Here is a 10,069-nt window from a genome sequence, read left to right on the forward strand (position 1 = left end):
TGCTTTTTCACTTTATTTAAAGTGAGTTTTTGCAGTGTACTGAATGTTAAATGATGAGATATGTGAGTGAGAAAGAAATGGAAATCAGTTTTTATTTTGTTTAGAAAAATAAATGATTGTCGAAACATTGAAAAAGTGCATCAGCTCTCACAAAAAAGCACAAAAAAATCCCCAAATGCCCCAGTTTATGTTCAATGGAGATGCAGGACCTGTCTACTCGGTCAGTTTTGCTGGAGATGATGTGGAGGGAGATGCAGACGTATAGATGCAGCGTGGCATGTTGCAGCCTGCATCATGTGCTATAATAGTATCACACTGAGCTGGAGGAACAGAGCGGTTTCTAAATACTCATCCCTTTTTGCATTCTTGGTCATTATCTGTCGTTTCCTTTCTTTTCTTTTAGGCAATGGTCTAAGTCAGAAGAGAGTGGCAGTTTAGCTCTGTGGTTTCCAAAGAAAGATCTGGAAAAACAGGTTCGTTTCATGAGGAGAGATCAGAAGAATCCTTTTATATTTTTATATGTCGTTCACTCAGTTATTCAAATACTGACTATGAGGTTTGGGTGTGACTTTTATTTCTCCTCTTTTAAGTACCGAGCCCTGGATTTGCCGATGTTCAAACACTACGTGGGCTGTGCAACCTTCATCTTCCTTTGTATCTTTTTGATTCAGATGCTCGTCACAAAGGAGTGAGTATATCTTGAATTTCCTGTCATTTTAACTGTAAGGAAGTATTTTTCTCCGTGCTTTGAATTCTGAGATGTGATGAGCTTTTATGTTTTCAACACGCTTGTCTCCATTAGCCGGCAGATGTTTGGAATATCATTTGGGGTGTTGGCCTGCGTGCTGCTGCTGACCCTGGCCATCTGTTTTGCAGGTCACTTGCAGGTCAGTATGTTAAGTCTTGTGGTCATTTTTCTTTTCAGGCCTAATTAGCAAGTGGATTTGCAGACAATAGTAAAAAATAAAGCCTCACAGGTACAAAAACCCTGTTATACCACTTCAAAGCAGCTTTTTCAGCCATGATACATCATGAAGGAGCTGTTTTACAGCAACTGTTTTAAAGTCTTGCATAATTACGGCCTGTCCCTGGTCTGTATTACATGTATTTGACTCTTAAGTGGTATTGCTACGACTTTTCATTCCATCAGAGGGAAATGAAATATGAAATACTTTTATTAGCTTTCATATAATTTTTATGTTAATGCCACAGAAGAGAATGTTTTAATGAAGTAGGCCTTACTGAAAAACGTTATTCACAATGTGTTGGTAGCAAAAGCCTTCATTTATATTCATTATGTGGGCGTTATTATTTAGGAATCAATGCATAGAGATTTTACTGCATCATATTTGATACATGCATTTCTGAGCCCTCTGCACCACCCCCATAATAATAAAAAAACAAGAGAAAAAAAGTTTTATATGATAAAACAAAATCTACAAAATAAAAGAATAAAATTAGCCAGTGTATTCATAGAGATGCACAAAAAAAAATGAATTAGAAAAATGTAAAAGGCAAAAACAGGCACAGACTGCAACAGAAAATTAGGTCTGCAGAGAGGATTACTGGGACTAACCTCCCATCTAACCAGGACCTGTACTGGTCCACAACCAGGAAACGGGCAGGTAGTATCTCTGCAGACCCCTCACACCCAGGACACAGTCTGGTTGAACTCCTCCCCTCTGGACGGCGCTACAGAGCTCTGTAGCCAAAACCTCCAGACTCAGAGACAGTTTCTTCCCCCAAGCTGTTGCTCTGATGAACTCTCATCACTCATAGAGTCTCAGAGTAATCAATCACTCTGCAATAATAATAATAATAACCACAATCATATGCTGTAACAATGCACCTTTCAATAACCATGGCTACCTCATACTGCTGCACCTTTCACTTTTTTTAATTGTATATATGTCAATAAGAGCCATTTGTCTATTACTGTTTGCTACGATTAATATCTGGGTTCAGTGAGCGAAATAACCGGAGTCAAATTCCCTATCTGGCATGTTCAAACTTGGCCAATAAAGCTGATTCTGATTCTGATTCCGATAACACACAAATCCTGTTTAACATGTCTGAACAGGGGTAGGAAGAAGTAAAATGTATTCCTCTCACTTCTCCAATATTTCATAATTACACTTTATGTCCATCCGGTTTTCTGAATCTAATGAATTTATGCAAAAAACCAAACAAACTTATAATTTAATATTATTTTAATGCTAAATTTTAACATTGTAAATTTACATTTCAATAGACCATCACATCCAACTACATACTGATACTCCGAAACACATTTACACCCACATCAACACGGCACCCTGAGAGCAACCAGACCCCCCCCCCAAATCAATCCCACCATGCTGCACTCAGTCACCAAACCCACTCAAGTCCAAGCCAATCAGCACAGAGCTTCATTATCATAGCCCCGCCCACTCAGAATCCCGCATAGAGAATGAGGTTAGAGAATGAGAAGATAAAGACAAGGCTCAGAGGCTGAATTTCTAATTTATTTAGCAAAAACTATCAAAAGCTTGTTTTTAAAACATCCAAGGCCTGTTTAGAATAGGTACTAGATGCCATAATAGGTCCCCCTTTAAGATGTGATGAAAGACAGTGTCAGGTGTTGGTGTGGTTACCATGTTTTATTTGTTAAATTCTGCTTCTGTGGATGAAAGAAAAACAAAAGTGATCACAGGCAACTTTGAGAGGTCCACAGGTCCAAACCTCCAAACCTCAGCACCAACACGGTCCACCAGGCAGGTCATTGTTGCATGAAGTGCGTCTGTGGCGTGCACATAGTTCAAGAGCTCACTTTGCCAAAATTAGCCCGAGAGAGAATAGAACCATTTCGTGGAAGCTGCCGCCCCCCCCCTGCCTTTGATGTGTTGCTGATTTCTGCTCCTTTATTAACATGTCAGATGACATCTGACATTCAGGCCTTGACAGACGCACTCGAAAGTGGAAGCAGTCGGCGGTGACTCAGGCGCACATGAACGCCTGGAGATGACTGGCGACGCAGCAGTCACTTACTCTGTAAACACGTCTCAAATCTAACTCATCTCTCCTCTGACTCGTCTTCCTCCTCTGTGCAGCGCGTGTTTCCGGAGAAGCTGTCGAGGTGTCAGTGGCTGCCGGCGGTGTCGGAGGCGGTGGTGAAGCGGCCCTGCGTGCGCCTCCCGCTGGCCACCATCACCACTGCGGTCATCATCATCCTGGCCGTGTTCAACCTGGTAGGACTGCGCTCCTAATTTAAATTAAGACGATGATGTTAGGCATGCTGCTATTTAAAGCTGAACCGCACTTCAGAAAGGCCATGCTGCACTTCAAAGCACGCGCTCCGCCGGCTGCACGTCACTCAAACTGTTTTTAACTCTCCACAGTTCTTCATCCATAAGATCAAGGATGAAACTCTCCTGGATAGAGACCTCTTCTGTCTGACTGTGAGTGATGACTTTGTTAACCCAAGATGATGATGATGATGATAATAATAGTGCTCCCCTTAATAAAAATGCATGTAGTACAAAATTAATACGTATATAATTAAATACCAAATAAAATGCACATAGAAAACATTCTTCTTCTACATGTGCAGGTTTTCTTTATACATTTTTTCTTTTTATCAGTCTTTTTCACTTCTGAAATTTTACAAAGGAGGATTTAAATAATAAAACAAAAGTTTCCCTTTTAGGTCTTAAAATTAGGGACGTACAACAACAGATCATCAAAACCATGACATATTACATAATAAGTGCAATCAGATGCACTTAGTGAGCAGATTTGTTTTGTTCTTAAGTTTTAGGATGTTAAATATTCTGATCTGTGTTTTTAAAATTAATTACCGCCATGTGACCATCAGGATTTTACTTTATCTTTCACATATTCCAAACCAAATGAATGCAGTTTTGCTGAAAATACAGGTTAAAACTGGTGGGAAATTTTGTCTGCCTGAATTAACGTTAAATTCATTACTGTATCTCACAGTTTAATAAAGCTTGATCAAAACCAAAAGCATAACAATCAGGTGTCCAACAACGACATGTCTGGCGTTAACCGAGGCTTGGAGAGCGCTGCACAACTCTCAGGACTGTCCGTCTAAACGCAGTCAAAATAAGGAAGTGTTTAAGTCTGTCTTTACAAGCCTCAGTTAACATGCTAAAAGCTAGGTTTCTGGCAGAAGTGTGAGGGGGGAAAAAGCCTGGACAAGTTGGGCTTTTTTTGGCCAGGAAAAGGACATGGCTGCACAGCTTAGTTTTGGAAATTAGACCTAAAAGACTTTCCTAGAAATGTTCTTTTGGAGAGAGTACAGTGTTGTGTGTGTTACAAAAACTGTACTGATGACATCACTGACTTTTATTACTTGTTGAATATGTAAAAGGACCTTGAAGGACATGAACAGTTACCTGCAGGGTGGGTTCAGCGTCTGCTCTCTCGTGTCCCCCAGTATTCGGTGTACTGCTGCATCCTGTCGCTCATCGCCTGCGGCGTCTTCCTGCGCGTCAGCTTCGAGCTCAAAGTGCTCTTCCTCACGGCGGCCTCCGTCGTGTACTACATCATCATCTTCAGCACCAGGGAGAAACTCTTCACCAGCTACGGAAATTCCCTTCATGCTCAGATCGACAGCAGCTGGAACTGCAGCAGGTGAGACGGGAGGGAGACGACATTCCCGCTCGTCTGGCGGAGAGGAAACCACGCAAACACATTTTCTTCCCTTTCTTTCTTTTTCTTTAAACATTGATTGAAACAAATTCCTCAAGTCACTTAGATGATGTATTTTGCTCGAGAATATGGTTGATGGTGTTTGAAGTGTTATTGCACTTGAATTATTCCTTTATGTTCACTTTAAATGGTATTTTAAATCTGTCATTTAAAGTTCAGAATTACGACGGAGTATTAGGGCCAAACTAAGACAAAAAAAATGGAAATTACGAAAATAAAGTAATAATAATATGAGAATAAAGTCGTAGAATTACCAGAATAAAGTCATAATGTTGTGAGAATAAAGTCGTAATATTACGTGAATAAAGTCGTAATATTACGAGAATAAAGTCGTAATATATAATATAATATATAAATATAACTTCACAAGATGCTCAATATTCCTCATTTTAACACAGGGAGAAGATGCTCTTCCTGTTAGAGTTCTCATAAATTACCACTTTATTCTCGTAATATTACGACTTTATTCTAATAAATTACCACTTTATTCTCATAAATTACCACTTTATTCTTGTAATATTACGACTTCATTTTTATAAATTACCACTTTATTCTTGTAAAAGGCTATTACGACTTTATTCTCGTAATGTTACGACTTTATTCTCGTAATGTTACGACTTTATTCTCGTAATATTACGACTTTATTCTCATAAATTACCACTTTATTCTTGTAAAAGGCTATTACGACTTTATTCTCGCAACATTATGACTTTATTCACGTAATTTTACGACTTTATTCTCGTAATTTCAATTTTTTTTTGTCTTAGTTTGGCCCTAATACTCCGTCGTACAGAATTAAGAGGTTTCTTGCTTTTTATATACGTTTCTTCTGACTTGTAGACCAAATATTTCCACGGACATCCTGAACTGCATCGGTCTGGTGAAACACCCCAAGGTTATGAGCTGCATATACATCACGCTGTTCCTGGTCACCATGCTCATCATCTCACAACAGGTACTGACACTTTTTCACTTTTCCTTCCTCGTTTAATTTCCGTCTCAGTCGTCGTACTAATCAGTCTCCTCTCGCCTTCTCCGGCCTCCCAGAACGAATACTGCTTTCGCCAGGACTTCTTGCTGAAGTACAAGAACCACACGGAGCAGGACGAGATCGAGACCCGGGAGAACCTGAACCGCCTGCTGCTGGAGAACGTGCTGCCGGCTCACGTGGCGGCGCTGTTCGTCGGGGAGAACAAGAAGAACGAGGTGAGAGCTTCACAACTCTCTCACGTTAACCAGATGGCTAGCGTCCAGACTTTAACTGATGGGTAATGAAGTATTCAGGTTAACATATTTAATTTAGGGCTGGGACTCGATTAAAAAAATTAATCGAATTAATTACAGGCTTTGTAATTAATTAATCGCAATTTGATCGCATATCAATTTTAGATCTGAGAACAATGAGATTTCCTTTTTTTTGTTTGTTTCAAATGGATTTTTGTATACGAGTGAATGATTGACTAGTGAAAACATATGTTCAATTTATGAAACAGTTTATTTTTATCAAGGTGGTGCTTCACCAAGAACAAATCAGTGCAATTTGCTATAAAGTGCAGTAAATTAAATATATGCAGTATGCACATTGAATGAGACAGGTAGCCTATAGTCAAGGACCTTCTGTAAACACTTAAATATAACAAAATACTTTCAACTGTTTCAAGTACATTCCAGAACATGGAAACACATTAGAAAACAGACCACGCTTCCATCCATCCATTTTTTTAAAACAAAATTTCCATCCACAGGACCAACGAGACCCTTTTCGTCTGCGACTTCATTCATCTTTAATGTGTGTGGTAACAACTTAGCTTGTGTTATGACGACGGCCGCACTTCGCTTTAACACTAATGCACGTTGGTTGCAGAACCCTTGAGAGAGAGAGTTGTAAAACGCTTTGATCTCGCCGCGGAGCTTACAATGGGAGTCGACGTAAGTGTCATAACTCTCTCGGTGCGTCTGAAATGCCATAGTAAAAAGTATATACTAAAAAGTATACTTAAGTTCGGCACACTTTTGAGTAAATATCATTAGGGTGGAAATATGCGATTTCGGACGCAGCCTCACTCTCAAGGGGTCTGGTTGGTTGGTGCGCCGTCCGTGTGAAAGTCGTCCCGTGAGAAACTTTCCGAGGGGAAAAAACGAATGCGATTAAAATGCGCTATTTTTTTCTAGTAATTAATTAATCAAAATTAACGCGCTAAAGTCCCAGCCTTAATTTAATTATAAAAAATAAAGCCGCTCCTATTTTTATGATCTCAGATTTACAGGATGATGATTTCTAGTTTATTAAAAGTAGCTGAAGTGGACCCTCTTCTGCTGTGGGAACGTGTTGAAGCAAAACAATGACTGTCTCCTTTATTTTTCTCCTCCCTCGACAGGACCTCTACTACAAGTCGTACGACTGTGTGTGCGTGATGTTCGCCTCAGTGCCGGATTTCAAAGAATTTTACACCGAGTGCGATATTAACAAGGAGGGCCTGGAATGCCTGAGGCTGCTCAATGAGATCATTGCTGACTTTGACGAGGTCAGGACGACAAAGATTAAGGGGTTGGAGGGGTTAATGCTTCTGTTTGTTACAAATTCTCCTCTGAGATAGCGTACACTTTTCATATATTGATCCTGGGATTGTGACGTGCATGCAGGGATGTATACAGGACTGGAGTTGAGGGGGGATGAGGGGGGATGGCATCACCCCTGAAATAAAAAACGGTCAAAATCATCCCCGCTCTAAAACTGCCATCCCCCCTTTCCATCCCTTATGTCATTTCATCAATGAATGTGGTTTTACTGCTATTTCAACATTTAGAGTCATTGTCAGAAAAATAACACCAGAAAAATAACTTATTTGACAATTTTCACCTGTTTCAAGTACATTTTCACTTGAAATAAGTAGAAAAATCTGCCAGTGGGACATGATTTATCTTCTTATTACAAGCAAAAAAATCTTGTTCCACTGGCAGATTTTTCTACTTATTTCAAGTGAAAATCTACTTGAAACAGGTGAAAATTGTTGTTTTTTCCAGTGATGAGTCTTGTTTTAAGGGTAATGAGATTTTTTTTACTAAAATGAGACATTTTAACTAGAAATAAGACAAATATTCTTGTTAAGATTTTGAGTTTTTGCAGTGATCCATTTTACTTATCCTGTGAAGGACAGAGTCATATTGATAAGTTCAGAAAAGTGTTTTTTATTTTTGTGTTTTGATGTATTTGATGTAAGCCCAGTGGATATTTAAAGCTTACAGAAGGCTGCATTTAACTGCTGCTATGTCATTCCTGCAGTATTTCTGCAGGTGTTTTGGTCAGTGCCATTATTTGTAATATATTATATTATTTGTAATCGGCACAAATTATCTGTCCCCATATGATAAAATCCACCATCCCCCCTGATTGTTTTTTACAACTCGAGTACTGTGTATAGGTGATAAAAGGCTGGACTGATAACCCGTTCCATCCTCCTCTTCCCTGACAGCTGCTGTCCAAACCAAAGTTCAGCGGCGTGGAGAAGATCAAGACGATCGGCAGCACTTACATGGCTGCCGCGGGGCTCAGCGGGACGCCTGGTCAGGAGAACAACCAGGTGTGGCGTCCAGGCCGGGATCTCAGAGCCCTGGTCTCCAACCGAACGCTCCTCACACTGGAAGAGCCGCCTAACGTTGATGTGACTGTGTCGCTTCAGGACAGAGAGAGGCAGCAGGCCCAGATCGGGATCATGGTGGAGTTCGCCATCGCTATGATCGGCAAGTTGGACGGCATCAACAGACATTCGTTCAACACGTTCCGGCTCCGCGTGGGTGAGTGTGTTCAGACGCTTCCCGGCCTCGACTTGAACCTTTTCATTGTCTGAGTTCCCTCTATTGTATCGATGTAAAGTTACGCCGCCCGTTCCCTTGGTTACCCTGTGCATGAATAGCATTCAGGTGTTGACTTTGCAGTCTCACTAGTAATATTCACTCGCATCCACTTATTATGTCGTTAGGCGGTTGCCGCGGGTAACGGTTAAAGCACCCTCACCGCGGCGAGCTCATTCTTATTCATTCAGCTCCTGTAAACTTGGACATTTGGCAGCATTTACATTGTGGTGTCTGGAGGTTGGTGATAATCGACCACGGCTGCCTAAAGTGCGTCAATCGTATGAAAATGAATGTCATAATCAAGAGAAAAACAACCTTTATCCTGTTTATTGTGTCTTTTAGTGCAGACAGTTGACAGATATCTTGGATACAGGAGGTAAAAACTAAAAAAACTTTAATATCATTTGGGAAACGCCGGGTTGCTGAAGTCCTCCGGATCACACCTCTGCTTCCGTCAGCAGCCGTGTCCAAACACTACAGAGTAAAACATGTTGAGTTTGACCTTTTTCTTACAGTAACAGTGTTTACACCTCGGCCCTCTTCAGTCCCGGTTGGTTTCGCTCAGATTTACTTCACTTTTAACTTCCTGGGCAGCGATAAACTTTGACGGCAGCTGTGAGTCGTGTTCAGATAACATCAGGAATTTCCCAAACAATCGCAAAGTTTCCATCAAGATAAACAGGCTGAATGAGATGTTCTTGTGTCTGTAATAATCTTTTATGATCCATGTTGTCATCAATTGTTAATCAATTATCGTTTTTATGAGTTTTGGGTACATGTTGGTCTTTCCAGGCGTCAGTTTTTCCAAACTTGTCTCAAGTTACAACAAACAGACACATTATGGTTCATTTTCATTTCATTTCATTTATTATGTTATATTATGTTCATTTCTGGCAGATGTTTTATTTTTGTTTGATTATCTTTGATGAGGTTTAATAGACTTTTTCATACTGTCCATTATCTTGTATGTTTAAGAGATCAAACCTGAACATGATAGCGGAGATGACTCTTACAGAAATCACGGCCGTCTGGATCACAACAGAATCAGCCGTCGTCTCTACTAACCGCTTCATTTCACTGTCAGCTCCACAAGAGATTTTTTTTTTGGTTAAAGTCTGATTTGAAAAAGTTGTTCGTCTCTCAGAAAGTTTTCTTTTTCTATCTAACCTTTTGTTTTCTTTCACCTCGTCTGGTTCACGCTGGCCTCTCCGACCCCAGCTTGAGACCTGCAGATGCTGAAACTCTCCCTTGTTGAAATGTACACTCCATCTTTTCCACACAACTAAAAAACTTAAGTTAGTTAACAGCATGTCCGTGCTTGTTCTTCCTGCAGGAATCAACCACGGCCCGGTGATCGCAGGAGTGATCGGTGCGAGGAAACCTCAGTACGACATCTGGGGCAACACAGTAAACGTGGCCAGTAGGATGGAGAGCACCGGGGAGCTGGGAAAGATCCAGGTACACCTGAAGATTAGCATACTTTAAACTCCTCTTTCACTCT

At 40.5% G+C, this 10,069-nt stretch overlaps 1 protein-coding gene across 4 annotated transcripts in view; it reads left to right on the plus strand.

Moving 5' to 3' along the window:
* The window catches only part of adcy7 (adenylate cyclase 7), a 38,193-nt gene that overhangs the window by 25,111 nt on the left and 3,013 nt on the right, over nucleotides 1-10,069 (plus strand). For 3 of the 4 annotated variants that reach the window (XM_061745719.1, XM_061745728.1, XM_061745747.1), the window contains 11 exons: nucleotides 404-473; nucleotides 591-688; nucleotides 803-887; nucleotides 3,090-3,227; nucleotides 3,378-3,437; nucleotides 4,439-4,635; nucleotides 5,554-5,668; nucleotides 5,761-5,919; nucleotides 7,092-7,238; nucleotides 8,187-8,508; nucleotides 9,902-10,026. In XM_061745719.1, coding sequence (XP_061601703.1) covers nucleotides 404-473; nucleotides 591-688; nucleotides 803-887; nucleotides 3,090-3,227; nucleotides 3,378-3,437; nucleotides 4,439-4,635; nucleotides 5,554-5,668; nucleotides 5,761-5,919; nucleotides 7,092-7,238; nucleotides 8,187-8,508; nucleotides 9,902-10,026 — 1,516 coding nt within the window. The remainder of the gene's footprint in view (nucleotides 1-403; nucleotides 474-590; nucleotides 689-802; nucleotides 888-3,089; nucleotides 3,228-3,377; nucleotides 3,438-4,438; nucleotides 4,636-5,553; nucleotides 5,669-5,760; nucleotides 5,920-7,091; nucleotides 7,239-8,186; nucleotides 8,509-9,901; nucleotides 10,027-10,069) is intronic. The other variant, XM_061745736.1, reaches the window with a different exon arrangement.

The sequence above is a fragment of the Cololabis saira genome, chromosome 2 (assembly GCF_033807715.1).
Source record: "Cololabis saira isolate AMF1-May2022 chromosome 2, fColSai1.1, whole genome shotgun sequence".
NCBI lineage: Eukaryota > Metazoa > Chordata > Actinopteri > Beloniformes > Belonidae > Cololabis > Cololabis saira.